General features: G+C 70.8%; 3 protein-coding genes across 5 annotated transcripts; 2 read left to right on the top strand and 1 right to left on the bottom strand.

Annotated features, from left to right (window-relative positions):
• Positions 1–2,559: 2,559 nt before the first annotated feature.
• NOS3 (nitric oxide synthase 3) lies at positions 2,560–14,233 on the top strand. Its single transcript, XM_079333083.1, has 26 exons — positions 2,560–2,758; positions 4,023–4,125; positions 4,427–4,575; positions 5,081–5,243; positions 5,387–5,478; positions 5,554–5,695; positions 5,917–6,056; positions 6,587–6,761; positions 7,192–7,293; positions 7,416–7,610; positions 8,085–8,158; positions 8,241–8,385; positions 8,516–8,620; positions 8,921–8,988; positions 9,074–9,190; positions 9,710–9,884; positions 10,000–10,129; positions 10,618–10,696; positions 11,096–11,283; positions 11,829–12,007; positions 12,259–12,469; positions 12,741–12,828; positions 13,026–13,147; positions 13,496–13,644; positions 13,776–13,970; positions 14,037–14,233. Exons 1-26 carry the CDS (start codon positions 2,628–2,630, stop codon positions 14,154–14,156), a joined length of 3,537 nt encoding a protein of 1,178 aa, XP_079189209.1. The 5' UTR covers positions 2,560–2,627; the 3' UTR covers positions 14,157–14,233.
• Positions 14,234–14,562: 329 nt separating this feature from the next.
• On the bottom strand, positions 14,563–21,874 carry LOC306816654 (autophagy-related protein 9A-like). Of its 3 annotated transcripts, none has more exons than XM_079333079.1 (15): positions 21,766–21,874; positions 20,117–20,266; positions 19,919–19,962; positions 19,740–19,804; positions 19,503–19,661; positions 18,687–18,828; positions 17,659–18,407; positions 17,398–17,551; positions 16,750–16,929; positions 16,427–16,672; positions 16,190–16,359; positions 15,785–15,887; positions 15,253–15,325; positions 15,027–15,133; positions 14,563–14,806 (listed from the first exon to the last, which is right to left on the bottom strand). In XM_079333079.1, the coding sequence occupies exons 2-14, from the start codon at positions 20,241–20,243 to the stop codon at positions 15,042–15,044; spliced, it is 2,304 nt and encodes a 767-aa protein (XP_079189205.1). In that variant the 5' UTR covers positions 20,244–20,266; positions 21,766–21,874; the 3' UTR covers positions 14,563–14,806; positions 15,027–15,041. The 3 variants fall into 3 exon arrangements, with proteins under 3 accessions (XP_079189205.1, XP_079189207.1, XP_079189206.1); XM_079333081.1 differs by having other exon boundaries at positions 16,750–16,779; XM_079333080.1 differs by having other exon boundaries at positions 20,117–20,246; positions 21,766–21,871.
• Positions 21,875–22,198: 324 nt separating this feature from the next.
• ABCB8 (ATP binding cassette subfamily B member 8) lies at positions 22,199–26,326 on the top strand (the record flags this gene model as incomplete). The annotated part of the gene is made up of 14 exons (XM_079333082.1): positions 22,199–22,299; positions 22,853–23,132; positions 23,696–23,851; positions 23,932–24,026; positions 24,097–24,244; positions 24,343–24,504; positions 24,588–24,673; positions 24,762–24,859; positions 24,976–25,081; positions 25,188–25,221; positions 25,376–25,512; positions 25,634–25,728; positions 25,868–26,001; positions 26,096–26,326. Coding segments are annotated over exons 1-14 (1,839 nt in total), but the record flags the coding sequence as incomplete, so codon positions are not given.
• Between the last annotated feature and the right edge of the window lie 9 nt (positions 26,327–26,335).

Below are 26,335 nucleotides of genomic sequence, written 5' to 3'. Positions count from 1 at the left end.
ATCTGGTGCGGTCCTGGTCCTAGCTGTAATCAAAAATCAGTCCCAGTCCAGTCTGGGTCTCAGCACTGTCCCAGTCCAGACCAATCCCAGTCCCAGCCACAGTTCTGGTCCCAGTGCTGATCCCAGTCCCACTTCAGCCCAATCCAGGCTCAGTTCTCTTCCAGTCCTGGTGTCAGAGCCCAAGTCCCAGTCCTAGTCCCAGTCCAGCACCATTCCAGCCCTATCCCAGTCCCAGTCCCATTGCCAGTCCCAGTGCCAGTCCCAGTGCCAGTCCAGTCCCGTCCCAGTGCCAGTGCCAGTCCCAGTCCCAGCGCCGTTCCAGGCCGGTCCCAGTGCCAGTGCCAGTGCCAGCACCATTCCAGCCCAGCCCCAGTGCCAGTGCCAGTGCCAGTACCAGTGCCAGTGCCAGTCCCAGCCCAGTCCCAGTCTCAGTCCCGAGCCTGGCTGATCCCGGTCTCTGTCCCAGGTGCTGAAAATGGCCCCGGCCCGGCCCTGCCGCGGAGCCGCGACCGCTGGGACCGACCGGGGCGAACGGACCCGAACGGAGCAACCGGAGCCGAACGGTCCCAAAGGGACCGACTGAACCGGCGGCTGTGGCCGGACCGGCTCTGCCAACCGGACCCGACCAGTCCCGACCAGTCCCGACCACACCGACCGGCTCCAAGCGGCTTTGAACGGGCACGGATGAACCCGGACCGACCCAAACGAGCGCGAACGGACCTGAATGGACCGGCCGGACCCAAATGGACTGACCGGACCCAAATGGACTGACCGGACACAAACGGATAGACCGGACACAAACGGATGGACTGGACGGAGCAGATGGAGCAGGTCCGGCCGAATGTGAACGCAGAGCAGAGTGAGCGGAGCTCAGCCGAGCCGGCGGGGGGCTGTGGGGCACGGGGGGACGTAGGGAGGCTGTGGGGAGGGGGGCTCTGGGGTACAGGGGCTGTGTGGTACGGGGAGCTGTGTTGTGCAGGGGGCTGTGGGGTACGGGGGATGTGGGTTCAGGGGATGTGGGTTCGGGGGATGTGGGTTCGGGGGATGTGGGGTTCGAGGGATGTGGAGTTCGGGGGATGTGGGGTACGGGGCTGTGGGTTCGGGGGCTGTGGGGTTCGAGGGATGTGGAGTTCGGGGGATGTGGGGTTCGAAGGATGTGGAGTTCGGGGGATGTGGGGTTCGAGGGATGTGGAGTTCGGGGGATGTGGAGTACGGGGCTGTGGGGCGGGGCTCTGTGGGATACGAGGGGCTTTGAGGCTGGCGAAGGCCGTGGGGCAGGGGAAGTTGTGGATTTGGAGGGTCTGTGGGTTGGGGGAAGCTGGGGGGGGGGGGGGGGTCAAGTCCCGAGTCCCGCTCCCCTGGCAGGGCAGACAATCGGGTGGGCGCTCTGTCGTGACAGACAGGCCTGTCCCGCCCTACGGCGCGTGGGGGCGGGGAACACCCCGGGAAGGGGGCGGCAACCCGGGACCCCCCGAGACGGGGCGAGGAAACCCCAGTCCTTGTCCCCCAGGGGTCCGTGCGGCGCCCCCCGCCCCGGCTCTGCCCCGGCCGTGCCCCGCGCTCCCGGTTTCCCCCGCCCCGCTCCCCCGCAGGAAGGAACCGCCGGGCCGGCACCGGGCGCGGTTTCCCGTCGCTGCGGGAGCCGCGGGCTGAGCCCCCCCCGAACCTCCGCAGGGACTCACGCGCCGCGACCCGGGGGACCCCGCACCCCCAAACCTCCCCCCGCACCCCAACGGCATCCCCGCGCCGGACCCCGGCCCCGCGACCCCCGCGATCCCCGCCCCGCTCCGGGGTCACCGTAGGACCCTCCCCGCCCCGAGCTAGGGACCCCCCACCCCCGCGGAGGGTGACCCCCGGTAGGGTCGCGGGGTGCACTGCCCCCTGCTCTGCTCCCCCCAGGGTGCTGACCTGGGGGTCCCCGGCAGCACCCAGCGCGTCAATGGCCGGAACTGGGTGGAAGCAGCGGGAAATGGGGGGGGGTCCCGCCGGAAATCCGCCCCACAGCCGAGGGGCTGGGAGCGGCCCGGGACCCCCCGGTGAAGGGTGGGGGGAGGCACCGTGTCCTGTGGCCGGGATGGGGTCCTTGCCACCAGCGCGGCCCCCCAAGTGCCGAGTGTCCCCCATGAGTGTTGTGTCCTCCCTCTGGGTGCCATCGCTGTGTCCCCAGGGTGCCATGTCCACCCCGGTGCCATGTGCGCCTTCCCCCGGTGCCACGCGTGTCCCCCCCGTCCCGTGTCCCCCGTGGGTGCTGTGTCCCCCCTCTGGGTGCCTGCGTGCCCCCCAGTGTCACACTTGCCCCTCAGTGACATGTTCCCCCCAGAGCTGTGTCCCACCCGGGTGTCGTGTGTGTTCCCAAATCCCCCCAAGTGCCGTGTGCCCCTCTCTGGGTGCCATCGCCCCCTCCCCATGGCCACGCTCCAGGGGGCCGGGGATCAGACTGTGGGGGTTCGCGGTGTGTCCCACGCCGCGTGGCGGTGGCGGCGGAGGTGGCGGTGACGGCGGAGGTGGCGGTGACGGCGGAGGTGGCGGTGCCCATTGTGTGCGGGGCGGGGGCGCCGCGGCCTCGTCACCACTTCCCCGGGCTGTAGGAAGCGGGAAGCGGCCGCTCCCGGCTCAGTGGGGCCGAGATGGGGAACCTGCCGGGGGTCCTGCCCGGAGCCCCCCGCGCCTGCCCCGGCCTCGGCCTCTGCTCGCGCCCGCGCGGCCCCGCGCCCGAGGACCCTCCTGTCACCGCGGCCGCCGTCACCGAGCCCCCCAGGTAGGTGCCCAGCTGGGACGGACGGGGTGGGATGGGGCCGAATGGGGCGGGAAGGACGGTCGGGCCACCGGGGCACCGGCACCCGCCTGCCACAGCGCCGAGCCTCGGCGGGGACCCCTCCTCCCTGGCGGGGACGTTCGCACGTGGCCGGAGCCCACCGGAGACGTGTCCCCGCCGTGGCGGTGTCCCCTCAGTGGCGATATCCCTGTCGTGGCAGTGTCGCCTCCGCGGCAGTGTCGCCTCCGTGGCAGTGTTCCACGAGTGGCGGTGTCCCCTCTGTCGCAGCGTCCCCTCTGTCGCAGTGTCCCCTCTGTGGCGGTGTCCCCTCCGTGGCGATATCCCTGCCGTGGCAGTGTCTCCTCCATGGCAATGTCGCCTTCGTGGCAGTGTCCCCTCCATAGCACTGTCCCCTCCGTGGCAGTGTCCTTTCCGTGGCAGTGTCCCCGCGGGTGACAGGGTGGCTCGCGTGGGGCACTGGGGCAGAGCACGGAGCCCGCCGGCAGCAGAGCCCTGTGCGCCCTGCCCGTGGCTCGGGACAGTGTCTCCTGTCCCACGGCCGGGTCCCAGCAGCCCGAGGGACAAACAGGGGTGCGCTGGGGCGAGTGGGGTCTGGGGGTACATGGGGGGACATATGGGGAGGGGTGTATGGGGGCCAGTGGGGCTGGAGGCGTGGGGACCCCACAGTCGGGGCATGGGACGGGGGCGTGTCCCCCCCCCCGCGGTGGCCCGGAGCCCGGTCTGACTCATGGCCATTGTTCACACTCACACGAGGGCCAGGAACGCCCCGCGCCCCCTCCCTCCATCCTCTGACCCCTCAACTCTTGACCCCTCCAACTCAGCCCCCCATATCTTTATCTCCCATTCCCTGACTTCCCGGGTCAGCCCCCCCATCCCCTTTCCCCCGTCCCTGATCCCCACATCCCCTGATCCCCCCCCAACCTCTGCCCCCGTTCCCAGGCACCCCCACCCTCTGAGCCTCCCCATTCCCTGTCCCTTCCCTGCCACCGCCCATCCTCACGAGGCCGATCCGAGCGCTCGGGACCCCCCCGCCCCCCCAGCAGCACCACAAGGTGGGGAAGTCCCCGGATCCCCCCAGTGTCCCCCATGTCACAACCACCCAGCACCCTCCTGTCGCATCCCCTCGGACCCGAGGGGTCCCGCTGTCAGAGCCGGGGGGGGAACCCACGTTCTCCCCAATTCCCCGAGACCCCGGGCTGCGCCCCCCGTGCCGGGCAGGTCTCAGGGTGCCCCGTGTCACCCCCAGCCCCGCGCCCTCTTCTCCGGCGGAGCCGCCCCGCTTCGCCCGCCTGAAGAACTGGGAGACGGGCAGCATCAGCTACGACACGCTGTGCGCCAGCGCGGGGCAGGTGCGGGGGGCACGGGAGGGGGGCACGGCCGCGGGGTGTGGGGCTGAAGGGCTGAAAAGGGCTGAAAGGCTGAAAAGTGGGGAGGGCAAGGAGAGCGGCCGAGGAATGGGGGTGCAGGGTGGAGTTGTGGATCGGGGGTTGCGGGATTGGAGGCAGACGGAGAGGAAAAGTTGGGGGCAGGGCTAGGGGTGCCGGATTTTGGGGTGCAGGGTGCCAAACCTGGAGGGGCAGAGTGTGGAAGGGGATCCAGGGACGGGCACGTCGGTGCCGGGGGCGCGGGCCGCTCAGCTGTGCCCCCCAGGAGCTGCCCTGCTCGGGGCAGCGCTGCCTGGGCTCGCTGGTGCTGCCGCGGCCGCTGCCCGCCCCGACCCCCGAGGGGGCGCGGCCGCCCAAGGAGCTGCTGGAGCTGGCGCGGGACTTCATCACCCAGTACTACGTGTCCCTGCGGCGGTGAGCGCGGGGGGCACCCCACAGCGGGCACGGGCACCCCACAGCCCTGTCCCGGGCACCCCATGGTCCCATCTCCACCCCAGAGCACCCCACAGCCCCAGGGCATCCTATAGCCCCACCCCTGCCACAAAGTACCCCCAGCCCCATCCCTGCCCAGAGCACCCCACGTATTCCAGGGTACCCTTGTAGCTCCAGACGTGCCCTGGGGTGCGCCATATCCCCACCTCTGCCCCAAAATACACCCATATCCCCATCCCGGCCCTGGGACATCCCATTTTCCCCCCCCCCATTCCTGTCCTGGGACATCCCATAACCCCATATCTGCCCTGTTACATCCCATAACCCCATCCCTGCCCCAGAGCCCCCGGTGGCTGTTTGCCCCTCTGCCCCCAAGATGCGGGTCTCAGGGGGTGCCGGGGGGTCCCGGGCTCTGTGGGTGCCGGGTGGTCCCGGGGTCTCAGGGGGTGCCGGGCGGTGTCTCTGGGTGCTGAGGGAGCCCCCGCAGGGAGAACTCCCCGGCGCACACGCAGCGGCTGCGGGAAGTGGCCGCGGAGATCGCGGGCTCGGGCTCGTACCGGCTGCGGGAGCCCGAGCTGACCTTCGGGGCCAAGCAGGCCTGGCGGAACGCGGCGCGCTGCGTCGGCCGCATCCAGTGGAACAAGCTGCAGGTGCGGCCCCGCCCGTGGGACCCCCGCCCACCCCGCCCCATGGGGACCCCTGTCCCACAGAGCCTCCTAGTCTGTAATTCCCCCCCGGGACTCCCCCGCAGCTGCTCCGCAGGGGTCCCCACACCCTCCCTGTCCCCCCACAGGTGTTTGATGCCCGGGACTGCGCGGGGCTGGGGGAAATGTTCAGCCTCCTCTGCTCCCACATCCAGTTCGCCACCAACCGCGGCAACATCCGGTGAGAATCCCCCCGGCTCCCCCCGCCCCCGCGGCCGCAGGGTGTCCTGACGGCACCCCTGTCCCCCCCCCCCAGGTCGGCCATCACCATCTTCCCCCCGCGGGCTCCGGGGCGCGGCGATTTCCGCATCTGGAACCCGCAGCTGATCCGCTACGCGGGGTACCGGCAGCCCGACGGCTCTGTGCGGGGCGACCCCGCCAACGTGGACATCACCGAGGTGGAGGGACCCTGGATCCGCGTCCCTCCCCTGTTCCCTCTCCATCCCCCCTCCACCTTCCTTCCACGCCGCCCTCCGTTCCCACTTAATCTCTTCCTTCTCCCTCCTCACACCGCTCCATCCCCCTCTCAATCTCCCCCGTCTCCTTCAATTCCTCCCAATTCCTGAGCCCCCAAACACCTCCTGGAGGCCCCTTCTGACGCTGTCCCCCCCCCCCCCAGCTCTGCATCCAACACGGCTGGACCCCCGGGGGCGGGCGGTTCGATGTGCTGCCGCTGCTGCTGCAGGGACCCGACGAGTCCCCCGAGCTATTCCCGCTGCCGCCGGAGCTGGTCCTGGAGGTGCCGCTGCACCACCCCACGTGAGTGGGGCTGGGATCCCGGGAATCCCTCCGGCCGCGGGGCTCTCCCGGTGACCTGGCCCGGAGCCCCACGGGTCACCCTGGGCGAGGGTTTGGAGAGGGGATGGAGCGGGGAGCGGAGGTTGGGGAACCCCAGTGGGGACGTGGAGCAGATGTGGGGCTGATCCCATCCCTGATGGAAACTGGAATGCTGATCCTCTCCTGGGCTGGGATAGCGGGGTGCTGATCCTGATCCTGGGTTGAGATAGCGGGGTGCTGCTCCTGTCCTGGGCTGGGTTCTGGAGCAGGGGGTGCTGATCCTGATCCTGTCCTGGGCTGGGTTTCTCTCCCGGGCTGGGTTCTGGAGCAGAGGGTGCTGATCCTGTCCCGGGCTGGGTTCTGGAGCAGCGGGTGCTGATCCTGCTCCTGCCGGAGCTGTCGGTGCTGCCCCTCCCTGTCTGGGATACTGGGAGCACTGGGATGGCACTGGGTGCCACGCTGGGGGCTGTGGGGTCGCTGTGGGTCCCCCCACATTCCCCCGCGCCCCTCAGGCTGGAGTGGTTCTCGGAGCTGGGTCTGCGCTGGCACGCTCTGCCCGCCGTGGCCAACCTGCTGCTGGAGATCGGGGGGCTCGAGTTCCCCGCGGCGCCGTTCAACGGCTGGTACATGGGCACCGAGATCGGCTCCCGAAACCTCTGCGACCCGCACCGCTACCACGTGCTGCCCGTGAGCCCCGGGGCGCGGGGCACCTGGGAGGGACCGGGGACACACCTGGGAGGGACCCGGGACACCTGGGAGTGAACTGGGACCCCGGAGATTGCACTGGGACCCCACAGGGACAGCCCTGTAACTCCACTGGGGTCCCCCCGGACCTCTCCTGGGACCCCCCTGGTACTCCCCAAGATTTCCCTTGGGACCCACACGGGGACCCCTGAAAACCCCCAGCGACCCCCACTGGGAGCACTCTGGGACCCCCTTCAGGCCCATCCAGGGACCCCATCAGAGCCCCCCCGGACCATCCTTAGGTCACTCCCGGGACCGCCCCCAGAATCCCCCCGGGACCCCTGTGGAACCCCCTGGTACACCCCAGGACTCCATCGGGGACCCCTCGGGGACCCCCGGGCTGACCCCCCCCGTCCTGCTGCCCCCCCCGCAGGAGGTGGCGCAGCGCATGGGGCTGGACACCGGGAGCAGCTCCTCCCTCTGGAAGGACCGGGCGGCGGTGGAGGTGAACGTGGCCGTGCTGCACAGCTTCCAGGTGGGACCCCCGCACGGGACCCCCGCACGGGACCCCCGCGCTGCCGGCCAGGGGACCCCCGCATCCCTGAGCCCCCATCCCCGCGGGCAGCCGGAGATTCCATCGCCCCCCTGTCCCCGCAGGTGGCCCAGGTGACCATCGTGGACCACCACGCGGCCACAGAGTCCTTCATGAAGCACCTGGCGGCGGAGGGGCGGGCGCGGGGCGGGTGTCCCGCGGACTGGGCCTGGATCGTGCCGCCCCTCTCGGGCAGCCTCACACCCGTGTTCCACCAGGAGATGGTCAACTACCAGCTGAGCCCCACCTTCCGCTACCAGGTGGGACCCCCGCCCCACGGATCCTGCCCCATGGATCCCCAGCCCCTCTGTCCCCTCCCTGGCTGGAGCTGGCACTGACCCCCCCCCCGGATGCCCCCAGGACTTTGTGGGACTGCCCTGGGCACCGCTGACCCCTGTGGGACCCCCCCCAACCCTCTGCACCACCCTCCTCGGGCATCTACCCCACAGCAGCCCCGGGGACACCCCACAGCAGCCCCGAGCAGCCCCTGGGACACCTCCCTCTCCCCCCGCCCCTTCCAGCCCCCCATGAGCCCACATGGCCCCCAGTGCTCCCCATGGCCCCCAGCTCACATTCTGGTTCCAGGGGGGTCCAGCCCCACAGACCCCCAACCCCTGTTCCCCACAGCCAGTCCCCCCTGCTCCCCAACCCCTCTGCCCCAAAATCTCACAGACCCCAACCCCTCCTCCTCACAACTCCCCCCATGGCCCCTCTGCCCCCCCGCCTCCCCCCAGCCCGACGCCTGGAAGGTTTACGTGTCCAAAGGCACCACGGTCACCCGGAGAAAGACCTTCAAGGAAGTGGCCAAGTAGGTGAACCCCGCGATCCCATCCCGGGGGTCCCGTGGGAGTTCGGGGGGGCTGATCCCACGTGGCCCGGGGGTCCCGCAGCGCTGTCAAGATCTCGGCCAAGCTGATGGGACACGTGATGGCGCGGCGGGTCAAGGCCACCATCCTGTACGGGACGGAGACCGGGAGATCCCGGACCTACGCCTGGAACCTGGGGCAGCTCTTCCGCCGCGCCTTCGACCCCAAGGTCTGGGGAACGGGGAACGGGGGCAGCTCCCCTCACCCACCCACCCCCCCCCCCGGGGCCAAGGCGGGGCGGGTGAGGGAGATCCCCGGTGCAGCTCCATGGGGGCGGCTGATCCTGGCGCTCCGTGCAGGTGCTGTGCATGGATGAATACGATGTGGTGGCCCTGGAGCACGAGAGCCTGGTCTTGGTGGTCACCAGCACTTTTGGGAATGGGGACCCTCCAGAATGTGCTGAGGTAGGGATGGGATGGGATGATGGGATGCAGGGATGGGATGGGATGCAGGGATGGGATGGGATGCAGGGATGGGATAATGGGATACAGGGATGGGATACAGGGGTGGGATACAGGGATGGGACGGGATGCAGGGATGAGACGGGATGCAGGGATGGGACGGGATGCAGGGATGGGACGGGATGCAGGGATGGGACGGGATGCAGGGATGGGACGGGATGCAGGGATGGGGTGGGATGCAGGGATGGGATGGGATGCAGGGATGGGATACAGGGATGTGGGGGTGACACTGTGCCCCCACAGAGCTTCTCCAAGGCACTGATGGAGATGACCTCGCCGTACACTGGCCCCTCCCAGGCGGAGCCGCCCATGTGAGCACCCCGGGGGTCCCGGGGGGTCCCTGCTGGGGCCGGGGCAGGATCGCCCTGACTCCCCTGACCCCCCTCACACCCCCAGGAGCTACAAGCTGCGGTTCAACAGCGTTTCCCAGTCCGACCAGCTCGTGTCGTCCTGGAAGAAGAAGCGGCGGCAGCTGAGCAACACAGACAGTGCAGGAACCTTGGGAGCCCTGCGGTACCGAGGGGATGGGCAGGGGGTGGGGATGGGCACAGGGACAGGGCATGGGACAGGGCATGGCCACGGGGATGGGCACGGGATGGGAATGGGCACAGGGATGGGCACAGGGATGGGCACGGGATGGGCACTGAGATGGGAATGGGCACAGGGACAGGGCATGGGATGGGCACTGGGCTGGGGTCCCCAGCCTGGGCACACTGGGGGTCCTGCAGTAGCCAGGCCACAGGGATGGGCATGGCCATGGCCGCGGGAACAGGGGTGGGGTCCTTCCCTGGGCACGCTGCCCCGCTGAGATTTGGGGTGCCCCATAGAGGGGCTCACCCCGCCCCCGGCAGCTCCAGCCCCGTCTGCCCTGCAGGTGTGGGTGTGGGTGGGGGCGGGAGCTGCCCCGAGGTCCCCACTCGTGCCCCTCTGGCAATGGCCTGACCCCTCCGACTCCCGCTGCACCCCCGCCCAGGCTGGGGCGTTCAGGGCATACCCCACATCCCTGGGGACCCTCACCCGCCCTCCCCCCAGGTTTGCAGTGTTCGGGTTGGGGTCCCGGGCGTACCCCCACTTCTGTGCGTTCGCGCGGGCCGTGGACACGCGGCTGGAGGAGCTGGGGGGCGAGCGGATGCTGCCGCTGGGCGAGGGCGATGAGCTGTGCGCGCAGGAGGAGTCGTTCCGCACCTGGGCGCGCCAGGTGTTCCAGGTACGGGGACGGGGGCCCTCCGGAGGCCGGGGCACACCTGCTCTTCCAGGTACCAGGTTGGGGGGCACCCAGAGGCCCCCCCGCCTGGCACCCACCGCCCCACCCGCACCCCCAGGCTGCCTGCGAGACGTTCTGCGTGGGGGACGGGGCGGGGGGCGCCGAGGAGCTGTTCGCCCCCCCGCAGGGCTGGAAGCGCCAGAGGCACCGGCTGGTGCCGCAGCCCCAGGGCACCGAGACTCTGGCCGGTACCGACGCCCGAACCCTACGGGACCCCCGAACCCTGCGGGATCCCCCAGTCCCCATGTCACACCCCCTACTTGTCACCAACACCCGCTTCGTGCCCCCGCGGGACACCCCATAGCACCCCCCGAGCATCCTGTGGGATCCCCTCACACCCCACAGCTCTGGGGGGCCGCCCCCAGCACCCCCCCCCCCCCCGGGACTCCTCCAGCCCTCCCATGACCTCCCCGAGACCCTTTGGGTCCCCCCCATGACTCCCCACGCCCCGTGCCCCTCCATGCCCCCCAAATCCCTGCTCCCCCCAGCCCCTCCGTGTCCCCTCACGACCACCCAGTCCCTCCAGTCCCACTATGACCCCTCAGCCCCCCATGTCCCCAGCCCTGCACGTACCCCTGCACGTACCCCTGTGTCCCCTCGTGTCTCCACATGTGTCCCCAGCCCTCCGTCCTTCCCGCGCGTTCCATGCCCCCCATGACCCCCCCGCGCCCCCCAGGACTGTCCCAGCTGCACAAGCGCCAGGTGTTCCCCTGCTCGGTGCTGTCTGTGGAGAACCTGCAGAGTGAGGAGTCCAGGTGAGACCCCCCCCGCGCAGGAATCCTCCCCTCAGGGTGTCCCGGCACCCCGGGGTTCGCACAACCCCGGGACCCCCAGGACACCCCCAGAACATCCCCGGGACCCCCCGGCACCGCTTTGCCCCTAGTGTCCCTATCCCGTGTCTGCCCCGCCTCGTCCCCCGCTGACCCCCTCCCTCACTCCACTGACCCCCTCCCTCACCCCGCTGACCCCCTCCCTCACTCCACTGACCCCCTCCCTCACCCCGCGGTCATTCCAGGCCTCCCCTCACCGCTGCCCCTCTCGCACCGCGGGACCCTCCACCCCTGCTGACCCCCCCCTGCCTCCCAGACCCTCCCGCTCCCCCAGTGCCCCCTGCCCCCCAAAGCCCCCCAGACCCCCCTGACCCGCTGCCGCAGCCGGCAGACGCTGCTGGTGCGGCTGAGCTGTGCGGAGCAGGCGGGGCTGCGCCACCTGCCCGGGGATCACCTGGGCGTGTTTCCCGCCAACCGAGAGGAGCTGGTGCGGGGGGTCCTGGAGCGCGTGGAGGACCCGCCGCCCCCCGAGCAGCCCATGGCCATGGAGAGCCGCGAGTGGGACCCCAACGGTACGGGGGGACACGGGGGGACTGGGGAGACTCCACCGGTACCGGGGGGACACTGGGGGATTGGGGAGACTCCACCAGTACCGGGGGGACACGGGGGGAACTGGGGGAACCCGCCGGTACCGGGGGAACACGGGGGGATTGAGGAGACTCCACCAGTACCGGGGGGACACGGGGGGAACTGGGGAGAAAAGGGGAACCCCGCCGGTACCGGGGGGACACGGGGCGATTGGGGGAACCCGCCGGTACCGGAGGGACACGGGGGGATTGGGGGAAACCCGCTGGTACCGGAGGGACACTGCGGGTCCCGCCGATACGGACCGGGAGAAGATGGGGAGGGGCTGAGGCTTGGGAAGAGAGAGAGGAAGGGGAAAGAGAAGAAATTGGGGCAGGGGAAGAAACTGTGGCTGGGGAAAGGAATGGGAGGGGGCTGAAGAAGAGGAAGAAGAAGGGGCTGGAATTTGGGGGGCGGGAGGAAGAAGGAAAAGAGGAAGGGCCTCGGGGAGGACGCAGAACAGAACCGAGAGCCACAATCCCCCCTCCCGCAGGCGGGTCCAGCCCCGGGCCCCGCTGGGTGCCGCAGCCCCGGCTGCCCCCCTGCACCCTGGCCCAGGCTCTCACCTTCTACCTGGACGTGGCGACCCCCCCGACCCCCCAGTTTCTGCAGCTGCTGGGCTCGCTGGCGCAGGAGCCCGCGGAGCGGGAGCGGCTGCAGCGCCTGGCGCAGGTCAGGGGCCGGGGGGGCACCCGGAGAGGGGCTGGGGGGGTCACCCGGAGAGGGGTTGGGGGGTGCTGAGGGGGCTGGGTGCTGCCTCCCCCTCTCTGGCTGCGATTCCGGGCTGCCAGTCACCTCGCGGTTTGGATACGGGGGTGCTGCCCCCCCCGGGCTGGCCGCTGCTCCCTCGGTGCGGTGCCGGCTCTGGGGGTCCCCGGGGGCTCGTGTGGGGTCCCCGCCCTGTGCCAGCCCTGTGGCCGCAGGACGCGCGGCTGTACGAGGAGTGGAAGTGGTTCCGCTGCCCGACGCTGCCGGAGGTGCTGGCCGAGTTCCCGTCCGTGGCTCTGCCGGCCGCGCTGCTGCTCTCCCAGCTCCCGCTGCTCCAGCCCCGCTACTACTCCATCAGCTCGGCGCCCGGCGCCCACCCGGGCGAGATCCACCTCACCGTGGCCGTGGTCACCTACCACAGCGAGAGTGAGCGGGCACCGGCGTGGGGACGGGGATGGGGCGGTGGGGAACCTCCGGGGCACCCCCAGGGCATCTTCGGGGGCTCCAGGGCACCTCCAGGGTTTCCCGAAAATCTCCAGTGTGCCCAGAGCATTTTCAGGGCCCACATCCGCCAGCCCTGCCCGGGCACAGAGGAGCCCCCAGCCCCCGCAGGGGGGTGTGGGGGGGGGGTCTGTGAGGGGCTGCCTTTGGGATTGCCCCCCTCCGCAGCCCCAGCAGCCCCCACTGGTCCCCACAGACGGGCAGGGTCCCCTTCACTACGGCGTCTGCTCCACGTGGCTGGCGCGGCTGCAGCCGGGGGACACGGTGCCAGCTTTCATCCGGGGGTAAGGGATGGCTGTCCTGCCGCGTGTGTCCCTGCCTGTCCCCCTGCCCGCTCTCCTTGTCCCCCTGCCCGCTCGCTCTACCTGTCCGTCCTCCTCAACTGCTCCCCTACATGTCCCCAACCCACCCCCGCCCCGTTTCCCGACATCCCCATCCGGGGCTGGGCTCAAGGCCCCCCCGTGACCCCCGATCGCTGCAGGGCCCCCTCGTTCCGGCTGCCGCCCGCCCCCGACACCCCCTGCATCCTCGTGGGCCCCGGGACCGGAGTCGCGCCCTTCCGCAGCTTCTGGCAGCAGCGGCTGCAGCTGCTGCGGGCCGGAGGTGGGATAGGGACAGGGGGCTGGGGACAGGGGGCTGGGGACAGGGCTACATGAGACATGGGAGGCCAGGGAGAAGGGGATGGAGGAATAGTGACATGGGAACAGGGGGACATGGGGTTGGGAGGACGTAGGGAGGGGACTCGGGGATGGGAGGGATGCGGGGTGTGAGGTATATGGGGACAGGGGACACGGGGACACAAGAACATCGCAGCACTGGGATGCAGGACAAGAGACATGGTGACAGGCGAGTAAGGGGCTGGGGCCGTGGGGATGGGGGGACGTGGGGACAGCGGTGAGCGGGGCTGCAGGGACAGAGCTGTGGGGACACCAGGACACTGTCCCCCCGCAGGTGGCCCCCTGGGCCCCATGGTGCTGGTGTTCGGGTGCCGCTCCTCCGCCCTGGACCACATTTACCGTGAGGAGATGGAGCAGGCGCGGGAGCAGGGCGCCCTCAGCCAGGTGCTCACGGCCTTCTCCCGCGAGCCCGGGACCCCCAAGGTGGGACGGGGACGGGGGGAGGGATGGGGACAGGCTGGGGAGGGGGCTGCGATGGGGACAAGGACAAGGTGAGGATGGAAATGGAGGGGACACAGGACAGGTGGGATGCCACGGTCCCCGTGTGTCCCCAGACGTACGTGCAGGACGTGCTGCGGGCACAGCTGGCGGCCGAGGTGCACCGGGTGCTCTGCCAGCGCGGGGGCCACATGTACGTGTGCGGGGATGTCACCATGGCCACCGAGGTGCTGCAGACCGTGCAGCACATCCTGGCCCAGGAAGGCGACATGACGCTGGGGCAGGCGGGGGACGTCATCAGCGAGCTGAGGGTAAGGCTGGGCACGGGACCCCGCGGGGACGCGCCCGCGGCCCCCGCCCTGACGGCTGTCCCGCAGGACAAGAACCGCTACCACGAGGACATCTTCGGGCTGACGTTCCGCACGCAGGAGGTGGCCCTGCGCATCCGCAGCCAGTCCTTCTCCCTGCAGGAGCGGCGCCCGCCGGGCCCGTCCTGAGCGCGGGGACGCGGCGACACGGGGGTCCCTGGGGCTGCGCCCCCCGCCCGCCACCCCCAGTAAAGGTTTAGTTTTGATATCCCCGGCCCGAACTGAGCTTGGGCTCCCGCGGTGGTGCTGGGGGCGGGGACGGGGACACAGGGACGGATGGGATTTGTGGCACCTCTGGGATCACCTGGCCACACTCCAAACACGAGGGGTGGGAAACGGGGGGCAAAAGGACACAGGCACGGTCCTGTGGCTCTGAGGGGTGGAAATGGTGGGAGGGGTCCTGTGACTCCCACTTGTGTGGCACCACGGCTGCCACCTGCCCACAGCCCCCAGTGTCACCCCAAACTGCCATGGCCCCACCCACCCCACAGGACCCCCAGCTCACCGCGGGCGCAGCCAGTGGGCACAGCCCCTTTGTAAACCTTTATTTCAGCTGGTGCTCGGGGCACCACGGGGGGCACCAGCTCTGTGCTCCCCCAAAAACAGCACCTGGGGGGAGGCCCTGGCAGCACCCCCGCAGTGGGGGCACCAGGGACACCCCGAGCAGGGGGCTCCCACGGACAGGGCCCCCCTGGCAGCATAGTGGGCACGGCGAGCCCCCCACTGTGCCCCTGGCGGCTCCCCCGGCACCCCCGGGGGGTCTCGGCACAACCAGGACCCTGCGGAGGGAACGGGGTGTCAGCAGAGACCCCGGAGTGGAGACCCCGGAGTGGGGCCCAGAGTGGGGTCCCTGGCGCTTGGGGACCCCAGCACTGGGCACCCTGGCACACGTGGCAGCCAGAGCCCACTGACCCCCAGCCCCGGAGGTCCCTGTACCCTCAGCCCTGGGGTCACCTGTCTCATTCCCGCGGGTCCCCGCTCCCCCGCGTCCCCACCCACCGGAGCCAGGTCCGGCTACGTCATCGTCTCCTCTTCCTCCTCCTCTTCCTCCTCGGCCCACCCGCCCAGCGGCATCTCCCGCAGTTGCGAGGCGCGGGCAGCCGATCCTGGGGGGCACAGGGGAGTCAGGACCCCCAGAACCGCCCCTGCCCTGCTCCAGGCTCGGCCCCGCGGTGCGGGGGGCTGTCAGCAGTGCCCCCCGTGCCACCCCCGGGCCGGTGCTCACCTGTGGTCACGAAGGGGTGTTTGGGTGCCCCCGCGGGCTGGGGGCCGGGGCCCTGCTGCTGCTGCTGGTGGAGCTGGGGAGCGAAGGGGCAGGAATAGCCGAGAGCCCAGATCAGTGCTCAGATCCCCCGAGGCTCAGAGCCCCCGCACTGCTGCTAGAGCCCCCCCCCGTACCGGCACTCGGACCCCCCCACGGGGCAGGGCAGGGCAGGGGTCCCTCAGCCCGGGACACTCCCCGGCCACAAAGGGGTGGCAGAAGGGGCTGGCACATGGGTGACAGCAGCCGCAGTGCCCCATCCCCAGCTGGCAGCGGCCAAGAATGGTGGGTGGGTGCCACCCAGTGGGGCAGGGAGGGTGGGGACAGCCTGGAAAGGCGTTGGGGACGGGGGACAAGGGACCAGGGCCAGGCAGGAGTCCCAGGGGTGAGGCAGAGCACTCAGACAGGAGCGCTCTGGAGACACCAGGGAACCCCAAGGGACCCGTGTCCCGGGGTGCTGTGGGCAGGGGGACCCCGGGAGCCGCAGGTGACACACCTGGTGCAGGTAGATGGCGTGAAGGCTCATCTCGGCCGAGGCCACCTCGGCCAGCAGCGCCGAGCGGCTCAGGCTGCGCAGCCGCGACTCACTCAGCGCCGGCCTGGGGCACGGGCGGGGCTCACGGGGGGCACGGGTGACACCCCTGCCACCACACCCCTCCTCGCTGTGACACCCTTCCCTGCCGCCACATCCCTCCTTGCCACCCCCTCCCTCCGTGACATTCCCTCCCTGCCACGATAGCCCCTCCGTGCGACCCCCTCCCCTCCCCACCACAGCACTGCTCCCCACCATGACAGCCCCCTCAGTGCCACTCCTCACCCGTCCCAGCCGTGTCCCCCCACCGCACGGCCCCCGTGTCCCCAGCACGCCTCCCCCCTCGCGGCCCCTGTCCCTTGTCCCCACCTGTCCTCGGGGCCCGGCCGCTCCCCGGGGCTGTCGGGGGTCCCCAGCGGGTTCCGCAGCGATGCCAGCAGGCTGGCGGTGGCGCTGGCCGTGCTGCAGGGCTGCCCAAAGCGCGGGTCCCGGGCCGCCAGCCCGCTGGCCGCCAGCACACTGGCCACCAGCCCCTCGGGCTGCGGGGACATTGGTCAGGGGGAGACCCAAACCATCCCGTAGCCCCCCCGAAGCGCCTCCACTCACCGCCAGGGCCGAGTCCTCGGACAGAAGGGACGCGGGCAGCGGCCCCTCGGCCAGCAGGTGCCGCGGGGGAGGCGCGGCGGCCGCGTCGCGGGTCACCTGCGCCTGGAGGTGGCCGAGGAAGCGGCGGGCGGGCGGCGGCGGCCGCCAGCGGGGATTGCTCAGCGCGAAGCGCATCAGCGACAGCTCCGTCTTGCCGTGCTCCGCCTGGCGCTCCGGGGGCGCCTCCGTGTGTCCCTCCGACAGCCACTGCGGGGACAGGGACGTGGCACACTCCCGCAGGGCACACGCAGCCCCCCGCGCCGCCCCGCGCCCCCCGCGCCCACCTGGGGGTTGCCGTGGTGCCGCACGTCCAGCTGCGCAAAGGAGCAGATGTCGCCCACCCCCGCCACCTCCACCGTGAAGTTGCGGAAGAAATCCACGATGTCCAGGGCGCGGGGGGGGAAGGCGAAGATGAGGATCAGGGGGGTCACCAGGGGGCTCAGCAGCTCCTCCAGGATGAAAACCTGCGGGGGGGGCAGCGGGATCTGGGGGCGCCCCGGGGCGGGGGTCCCAGATTGGGAAGTCCTGGGCGGGTTGTCCAGGGTAGGGGTATCAGGGCAGTAAATCCTGGGGAGGGGCAGCACTGCCCCGGGGTGAAGGGATCTCATGGGGGGGATTCCACAGCAGGAGGCTCCTGGGATGGGGGTGCCTCAGGAGTGCAGAGCCTTGGTGCAGGAGGGTCCCAGAGTGGGGGATCCCAGGGTATGGGATCCTGGCACAGGAAACTCCCAGTCCGTGGGGTCCTGGGGGTGGGGGGTCCCAGGGCAGGGATTGGGACAGGGAGTCCCAGGACAATGGGTTCTTGGTGCAGGGGGCCAGGCTGGGGAGTCCCAAAGCTAGGGGAGCTCCCATTCTGGGGGCTGCTGGGCTTGGGGAGAGGATGGTGCCAGGGGAGGGGGTCCTGGGGTGGCGGGTCTGGGGGCTGCACTCACCGCCTTGTACTGGAAGAGCTGCGCCATCTCTGCTCGTGTCTCGGCGCGGCCGGCGCGGCCCTGCCAGTGCTCAGGCAGGTAATGCACGTGTGCCAGGACACGCTGCAGCAGCTGCTCCGGGCACCACACCGCGTGCTCGTCCGGGATGAAGGACCTGGGGCGGCACAGGCGGGGTCCCACCTCAGCCCCCGCTGCCAGCACAGCCCAGCACACAGCCTGGCCCACCCACCTGGCCACGGTGACCACTAACCCAGCACCCACCTGGCCACGGTGACCACGAGCCCCAGCAGCGTGATGGCAGTCAGGATGTGCTGCACCGTCAGCACGTCCTCGTCGTACACGGTGAGCACGATGAGCACGGCCAGCACGGAGCCGGCGAAGAAGCCGACGTGGCGAGCCAGCACGGCCAGCAGCGGGCTGCTGAACGAGTCCATGTACTTGGTGGCCGGCGCGTGGCCGCGGCCCAGCCGCGCCCGCAGCTCGTGGCCCAGCTCGTTGAAGTGGCGCAGGTAGTGGCGGGCGTAGAGCGACCAGCGGCGGGCGCCCAGGCTGCCCGGCGCCCGCTTCAGCCCCTCGGCGTAGCTGAAGAAGGCCAGCAGCAGGCGCCAGCCCAGCACGCAGGGGCACAGCGCCAGGTTGGCCACCCCCAGCAGCACGGCCGCCCGCGCCAGCCCCCGGGCCAGCGCCCGCCGCGCCCCCGCCCGCTTCACCTGCGGCCGCAGGCTCCAGGTGTTCTGGAAGAGCGCGGCCGGGCCGCGGAACAGCAGCAGCTCCAGGTTGAACTGCAGCCCCCGCGTGAGGAACACCACGGGGCCCAGCAGCGGCAGGCGGAAGCGCACGGGCAGCAGCGACTTGTTGACCATGGCCACGGTGTAGTTGCGGAAGCGCAGGATGCGGTGGTGGATGTCGAGCTCGGTCAGCTCGCGGCGCGGCACGCACAGGGGCTGGCGCCGCTGCAGCGCCAGCAGCCGCGCCTGCACCGACTGCCAGCTGTGGTTGCACAGCTCCTCCTGGGCAGGGCAGGCACGGGGCACAGCTCAGCCGTGCGCAGGCTGTGACGCCCCCATGGCCCATCCCCAGCCCCGGGGCACAGCTCAGCCGTGCGCAGGCTGTGACGCCCCCATGGCCCATCCCCAGCCCCGGGGCACAGCTCAGCCGTGCGCAGGCTGTGACGCCCCCATGGCCCATCCCCAGCCCCGGGGCACAGCTCAGCCGTGCGCAGGCTGTGACGCCCCCATGGCCCCGCCCGGCCCCAGCGCCCCCCGCCCCGCCCGGCCCCAGCCCCTCACCGCCGGGATGCCGAGCGCACGGATGTAGAAGCTGCGGATCTCCCAGTAGCCCACGAGGCGCCGGAGCGCCGTGACCAGGCGGCACAGCCACACCGCGCCCGCCAGCACCAGCAGGAACAGCAGCCACCCGCTGCCACGGAGCCTGCGGGGACACGGCTGTCACCAGCGCCACCAACCCCCCCGTGGCCACCGGCCAGCCACCGCCACCGAGCCTGCCGAGGAGACACAGGTGTCCCCAGTGCCACTGGGACCCCCCAGCGCCAGCAGAACCAGAAGCCAGCTGCTGACATGAAGCCTGTGGGGACACAAGTGTCAGCAGTGCCAACAAGCCCTTCACAGCAGCCACCCACTGCCCTCAATCCTGCAGAAACACAGGTGTCACCAGTGCCACCAGCTGCCTCACGGCCATCTGCTGTCTCAGAGGCTGCTGGGGACACACATCACCCACAGCACCAGCACCGGTGGCACCCTGAGCCCCACAAAGCCACGCCAGTGGCACTGGGACCTCGGCACGGCCATGCAGGCAGCAGCAGGAGCTGCCACTGCCACTGCCCCTCTGGGGACACCTGTGTCACCCAGAGCAGCCAGAGCCCTGCACAGCTCCCGCAGTGTCCCAGTGTCCCCATTATCCCCAGTGTCCCGCAGTGTCCCAGTGTCCTCAGTGTCCTGAGTGTCCCAGTGTCCCCATTGCCCCCAGTGTCCCCATTGCCCCCAGTGTCCCGCAGTGTCCCAGTGTCCCCGTGTCCCCATTGCCCCCAGTGTCCCCATTGCCCCCAGTGTCCCCATTGCCCCCAGTGTCCCCGTGTCCCCGCCCACCTGCGGGCGCACTGCGGCGCGGGCAGCACGGCGTCGGGCAGCGTCACCTTGGCGCGCTCGGGGACGTGGCTGTGGTTCAGGGGGCGCGTGGCGAACAGGACATCATAGTCCACACAGCATAGCAGGAACGTGCTGAAGGTGACGACGAACAGGAACTGCCTGGGGGCACGGGGGGTCAGCGAAACCCCTGTGTCACAGCCGTGTGGCACCGCACGGGGACAATGCGGGGTCACTTACACCAGCTCGAGGACGTCTGAGAGCAGGACGCAGGCAAAGCCATTCCTCTGGTGGAACTGGTAGATGTGGGGGGGTTAAGGAGACTGTGAAGGGGTGATGGACCCCCCCATGTCCCCCCAGAGTCACCCCATGCTCCCCCATATCCCCCCGCAGTGCCACCGGGGGCTGTGCCAGGATATCTTGGTGAAGAAACTGTCCAGATCCTTAATGTGGTGCCACGAGTCTGGGGGAAAAACACGGGGGGCTGAGTCAGGTGGGAACGTGGTACCGCCCCCACCCCCGGCACCCCCGCTCCCCACCAGGACCCAGAAACACCATCTGGGGTCCCCAAACAGCCCCCGGGAACTCTGGATCCCGCACCAGACGGGACCCAGTACCTGCCGGTCCTTCAGTGACGTGCAGCAGCAGCTGCTCCTCCTCCTCCTCGCCGGGGGGCGAGTCCTCCTCGCACTCCTCCAGCCGCCGGTACTCCCGGTACTCCGGGTGCTCCTCTCCCTGCTCCATCACCTGCCGGGGAGCGAGAGCACCTGCGGCCGCCGATGCGGGGCAGGTGTGGGGCGGAGGGGCCGGCGCAGGTGTGGGGCACCGGAAATGCCACGGGGGAACCGCAGCGCCGCCCGCGTGCCCCGAATTCGGGTGGCCTGAGCTGGCCCCGGCCGCGGGCAGGTGACACCGCAGGTGCCACCGGCCCGTCCTGTCCCACCGGCCAGGCCGGTGCCAGAGCCTGCCGTGACCCTGCAGAGCTTCCCGGGGTTCCCCGGGGGGAACCCCTGCATGGTGTGGGGGATCCCAACACTTCCCCCAGCTGTGCCCCGGGCCACGCTGTGCTGCCCAGGCCGAGTGGGGGACTCCTCTCTCCACGGCCCCTGTGCCCACAGCCCCCCCCACCCTTCCTCCCCACAGACCCCCCCTCCCCACGGCCCCTGTGCCCACAGACACCCCACAGACCCCCCTCACCACAGACACACCACCCCCGCAGCTGGGCCAGCCGCCCGGAGCGGGGCCAGCTCAGGAGCAGTTCTGAGCCCTGGTGGTCTCTCAATGCCTTGCGGATCCCCGGGCCGGGGAAGGACTGGACCCCCCCACCCCTCTGGGGCAGGGCAGGACCCCGGACCTTGGGGCAGGGGGACAACCCCCCACAGGGGAGGACGGGACCCAAAACTCTTGGAAGTGACCCCAAGCCCTTGGATGGGACCATCAGCCTCTGGGGAAGGATGGGACCCCCACCCCTAGAGCAGGACGGGACCCCCCCATCCACCCCCCCACGGTCCCCTTACCGCAGCCCCGCGCGTCACCAGCGTCCCCCGCGGTGGCCACAGCCGGTGTCCGGCCAGGCCGGTGACCGCCGGTGACACCGTCCGGCCCCACCTGTCCAGGGCTGACTCACGGCGCGGGGCTGGTGCAGCGAGAGGGACCCGACCCCCTCTTGTGCAACACCCCCTTGGGGACAGCGGCGCGTCCCCCGGGATCGGGTGTCCCGGCGGGTGACACCGGCACGGCCCGTCCCCAAGAGCTCCGCATCGGGAAGCCAAAAATACCCGCGGAGCCCGAAAATAGCCCGAGAGCGTAAACGGTGGGGGGGCCGTGGAGAACCCCAGGTCGGGGCCGGGCAGCCGGGACACCCCCGGGGCCGGGGACACCAGGGACACAGCCCGGGAACGTGGCACCCGCGGAACAACGGCCCCGGTGACCCTGCCGGGACACACGTGTGCTTCTGCAGCGTCACCTGTGTCACGGGGAGCCCCGCGACTCCGCACGGGGACACGGACACCTGCCCGCGGGGACACGGCGGGGTGACAGCCCCGTGGTGACACGAGCCCCAGCGGTGACACACGGCTGCTTCGTAAGGACACAGACGGGGCTCGTCAGTGACGCCGCGAGTGACCCGGGGCCACGCGTGGGGACACGGGCACCCCACGGCGCAGGGGACAATTCGGCCCCGACCCGCGCTCAGGGACCCCTCAGGAAAGCAGCGGCGTGACCCGCACGGGACAGCGGGGCTGTGACCGCTGTCCCCGTCGCTCACCTGGCCGCTCGCTGTCCCCGCTGTCCCCGCCGCTCACGGGGCCCCACGCTCGCCCCGGGTCCCGCCGCCGGCCATGGCAGCACCGACGGCAGCCCCGGGCTCGGGGGTTCCGCTGTACAGTCCGGATTCCGCTGCGAGTCCGGAGCCCCGGGGAGGAGCGGCTGTGCCGGGACCGGGTCGGGGTGCGGAGTTCGGGGAAGGAAGGGCCCGAGGTGCCGGAGCGGGGCCGGTGCGGTTCGGGGCCGGCGCAGGGCCCGGGCCGCGGTGCTGGGGCTCCGCCCGCCCGGTGCCGCCCCTGCCCGCCCCGGTGCCGCCCCTTCCCGCTTCGTTCCCGCCCCTGTCCGCCCCTGCCCGCTTCGGTCCCGCCTGGTGCCTCCCCGGTGCCGCCCCTGCCCGCCCCGGTCCCGCCCCGGTCCCGCCCGGTGCCGCCCCGCCCCTCCCCTCCGCCGGTGCCGCCATGCCGCTGCCGGTGCTCTTGCTGCGGGCAGCGGGCGGCTGGGCCCGGCTCCGGCCGCCCTCCGTCCCGGGGCGCAGGTACCGGGGCAGTGCGCGCATCCCGGGACGATCCCGGGCTCCGGGGCCCCTTGGAGCGCGGGGACCCCAGCTCTGACTGGAGGAGCCCAGACTCGGAGGTCGCGGGGGTCCCGGGGGTGCGAGGGGGCTGTGGGGTGGTCCGGGGTCCCGGGAACTCGCGGGGGCTCCCAGACGCCTGGATCCCTGCGAGGGAGGTTAAGGGGTTTGGCGGCTTCCCGGAGCATCGGGGCGGGGGCAACACCGGGCACGTTCTGGGGAGCCCCGGGGTGCCTGGAGAGTGCGACCTGACTCTGGGTGTGGGGAGCTGGGATTTCGCAGTCCTGGGGTGCCCGGGAGGTTCCCAGAGCCCCTGGGGTGCTGGGGGCACCCCAACTCTTGGTGGGGAGAGAGCCAGGACTCTGGGATTCGGGGTGTCCTGGGGGGAGCTGGACTGCTGGGGCCGCCGGAGGCGGGAACACAGCTCTTGGTGGGGCGAGATGGGATTTGGAGCTCCTTGGGGTGACCCGTGGGGGCTCCCCCAGCTGGGGCACCCTTCACTCTCCCCTCTCCCCAGTTTCAGGTGTGGGGGGCGCCTGGTGCTGGCGGGGCCCCCCCGGCTGCCCCCCGCGCCCCCGGCCCCCCGGCGCCTGCTGCTGGCGGGCTCGGCGGGCTGCGCGCTGCTGGGGCTGCTGCGCGCGGCCGCGCGCTGCCAGGAGGCCACTGTCCCTGCTGTCCCCGCCCTGTCCCCCGCTGCTCCCGAGCCTCCAGAGCGCCCCCCGGAGCCCCCCTTCGACTGGCCGCTCTTCTGGAGCTTCCTGCGCCCGCAGCTCCTGGCGCTCTCGGCTGCTGTTGTGGTGAGCAGGGGCGGGCGGGTGGCCACAGTCACCCTTGTCCCCACTGTCCGTGTGTCACAGCTATGTTGTGGAGTGACACACTGTCCTGGTGCCACAGCGTGATGGCCACTGTCCCTTTGACATGCTGTGACACCTGCCAACCTGCCATCCCAGTGCCTGTCACTGTCCTCGTGCCACAGTCTGATGGCCACGGTCCCTGTGCAGGGGCGTGATGTCCCTGTCCCCAAGCCACGGTGTGACACCCAGTGTCCCAGTGCCCTGCTGTGGCACCCCCTGTCCCAGTGCTGTGCCAGGCCATCTGCCATGACAGTACGGTGCGGTGCCATGACACCCTGTGTGGTGCTGTCCCTGTGCAGTGACACTGCTGTCCCTGTGCAGTGACACTCCTGTCCCGGTGCAGTGACACTCCTGTCCCAGTGTAGTGACCCCACTGTCCCAGTGCAGTGGCACTCCTGTCCCTGTGCAGTGACACTGCTGTCCCGGTGCAGTGGCACTCCTGTCCCGGTGCAGTGACCCCACTGTCCCGGTGCAGTGACACTGCTGTCCCTGTCTCGTCCCCGCAGCTGGCGCTGGGTGCAGCCCTGCTCAACGTGCACATCCCGGTGCTGCTGGGCCAGCTGGTGAACGTGGTGTCCCGCTGTGCCCGCGGCCACGTTCCCACCTACCTGCGGGAGGTGCGGCGCCCGGCCCTGCGCCTGCTCGCCGCCTACTGCCTGCAGGTGAGTGCTGACCCCCGAGACGGTGGGTGGGGGGTCCCGGGGGCGGACCCCCGGCCCCCCTGACCCCCCCGGTCCCACAGGGGCTGCTGACCTTCGGCTACATCGCGCTGCTGGCCCGCGTCGGCGAGCGGGTGGCCGGCAACATGCGCAAGGCGCTCTTCAGCACCCTGCTTAGGTAACCCTGGCAGGGAGGGGGGCCGGGAGACAGGGGGGCGCAGGGACCCCCACCCACCGCTCCTTGGCAGGCAGGAGGTGGCTTTCTTCGATGCCACACGCACGGGACAGCTGGTGGCACGGCTGACGGCCGACATCCAGGAGTTCAAGTCTTCCTTCAAGCTGGCCATCTCCCAGGTGAGCCTGGCCATCTCCCAGGTGAGACTGGCCATCTCCCAGGTGTGCCCGGCCATCTCCCAGGTGTGCCCGGCCATCTCCCGGGCAATCCTGGTGCTGCCCCGTGCCCCTGCCCCCGCCCACAGCCCGTCCCCCCGCAGGGCCTGCGCAGTGGCACCCAGACCATGGGCTGTTTCATGTCGCTGTACCTGCTCTCGCCCAAGCTCACCGGGCTGCTGCTCGTGGCGCTGCCGGCTCTGGTGGGCACCGGCGCCGTCATCGGCGCCTTCCTGCGCGGCCTCTCCCGCCAGGCACAGGAGCAGGTAACCCTCACCTGGGACCCCCGTCCTGCCCCCCCCCCAGGCCGCAGTGTGGAGTGTCCTCACTGTCCCCCCTCTCCCTGCAGGTGGCCAAGGCCACCGTGGTGGCCGACGAGGCGCTGGGCAACGTGCGGACGGTGCGCGCCTTTGCCATGGAGGAGCAGCAGGCACGGTAAGGGGCAGGGACAGGGGAAGGGGAAGGGTGGGGGGCTTGGGGGCAGCGGGGCTGCGGCAGGGACCCCAGCCCATGCCTGCCCCAGGCTGTTCTGTGCCGAGGTGGACCGTGCCGGGTGTCTGAGCGAGCAGCTGGGACTGGGCATCGCCGCCTTCCAGGGGCTCTCCAACCTGGCGCTCAACGGTCTGTGGGGGTCACCCAGTGGGACCGGGGGGGCTGTGGGGTGGGGTTCCCTTGGGCAGGACCTTCTCCATGTCTGGATGTCCCCTTCAAATCCCAGCTCTGCCCCCACCCCACAGGCATCGTCCTGGGAACCATCTTTGTCGGTGGCTCCCTGATGGCTGGAGACCAGCTCTCGCCTGGTGACCTCATGTCCTTCCTGGTGGCCTCGCAGACGGTGCAAAGGTCAGGGCAGGGCCCAATGGTACCCCCAGTACCCCTGGCACCCCCTGTACCCTGCAGCCTGCCTGGGCACAGCCCTGAGCTCAATCTTTGCCCTTGTGCATCCCAGGTCCTTGGCCAACATCTCCATCCTGATGGGCCAGGTAGGTGGGGTGAGGGGTCCTGGCAGCCCCTGAGGCTCGGGATTCGGGTTTGGGGCTCCAGGGCTGTGTTTGCCACCCTCCCTGCGGGTGGTGTGCAGTGAGGTGGGGTCTGGGGGTCTGGGGGACCATGAGGTGCTCCTGCTGTCCCCCCAAGGTGGTGCGGGGTCTGAGCGCCGGCGCCCGTGTCTTTGAGCTGCTGCGACTGGAGCCCCTGGTGCCCCTGGAGGGGGGAGCCTCCATCCCTGCCCACTCCCTGCGTGGACGCATCTGCTTCAACCACGTCTCCTTCAGGTGAGTCCCACCAGCCCTGCCTGGCCCCCCATGGCTCCCTGAGCCACCCCACAGACGGGGGGATCGGCACCGTGTCCCTGCAGCCCTACAGCCCCTGCAGCCCCTGCTCCTCTCCCTGCAGTTATCCCACCCGGCCTGGCTACCCTGTCCTGCAGGACTTCAGCCTCACGCTGCCCCCCTGCCAGACCGTGGCCATTGTGGGCCCCTCAGGAGGAGGTACCAGTACCCCCCACCCTCTCCCTGGGTGCATCCTCCTGCCCCCAATCCTCTGCCCAGTGTTTACCAGAGACTGGGAGCCCCCAGTGCTGCTGGAGCCAGGGGTGTGGGGCAGGGGGGCTCAGGGTCTCTTCCCCAGGCAAGTCAACGGTGGCAGCGCTGCTGGAGCGGTTCTACGAGCCCACAGCAGGAACCATCACCCTGGACGGGCAGGACATTGCCGGCCTGGACCCCTCCTGGCTGCGGGGACAGGTCATTGGCTTCATCAGCCAGGTGGGGACAGGAGCAGCAGCCCTGGCTGCCCTGGGCCAGGGGAGGGACGTGTCCTGGCTGGGGCCCCGTGCTGAGGGCTGTGGTTGTGCTGCAGGAGCCGGTGCTGTTCGGCACGACCATCATGGAGAACATCCGCTTCGGGAGGCCCGAGGCCTCCGATGCCGAGGTGTTGGAGGCCGCCCGGCTCGCCAACGCCGACGGCTTCATCCGCAGCTTCCCCCAGGGCTACCACACCGTCGTGGGTATGGCCGGGAGAGGGGTCGGGGTCACTGAGCTGGTCCCGGGCCTGAGGGACACGGCTGCTGGCCACTGCTGCTGCCCAGCTGTGCCACAG

This window comes from Erithacus rubecula, assembly GCF_903797595.1.
Source record: "Erithacus rubecula genome assembly, contig: scaffold_778_arrow_ctg1, whole genome shotgun sequence".
Taxonomy (NCBI): Eukaryota; Metazoa; Chordata; class Aves; order Passeriformes; family Muscicapidae; genus Erithacus; species Erithacus rubecula.
The sequence above is the reverse complement of the archived record's forward strand: the minus strand, read 5'-3'. Positions and strand labels throughout refer to the sequence as shown.

Excerpts from the sequence above, each read along its gene's own strand:
- LOC306816654 (XM_079333079.1), bottom strand. The coding sequence starts at position 20,243 with ATGGAGCAGGGAGAGGAGCACCCGGAGTACCGGGAGTACCGGCGGCTG. Across the intron at positions 19,805-19,918 it reads TGGACAGTTTCTTCACCAAG|ATCTACCAGTTCCACCAGAG; the intron begins ATATCCTGGCAC and ends TAACCCCCCCAC. Across the intron at positions 15,134-15,252 it reads ACACCCCTTCGTGACCACAG|GATCGGCTGCCCGCGCCTCG; the intron begins GTGAGCACCGGC and ends TGTGCCCCCCAG.
- NOS3 (XM_079333083.1), top strand. The coding sequence starts at position 2,628 with ATGGGGAACCTGCCGGGGGTCCTGCCCGGAGCCCCCCGCGCCTGCCCC. Across the intron at positions 5,696-5,916 it reads CCAACGTGGACATCACCGAG|CTCTGCATCCAACACGGCTG; the intron begins GTGGAGGGACCC and ends CCCCCCCCCCAG. Across the intron at positions 6,762-7,191 it reads ACCGCTACCACGTGCTGCCC|GAGGTGGCGCAGCGCATGGG; the intron begins GTGAGCCCCGGG and ends CCCCCCCCGCAG.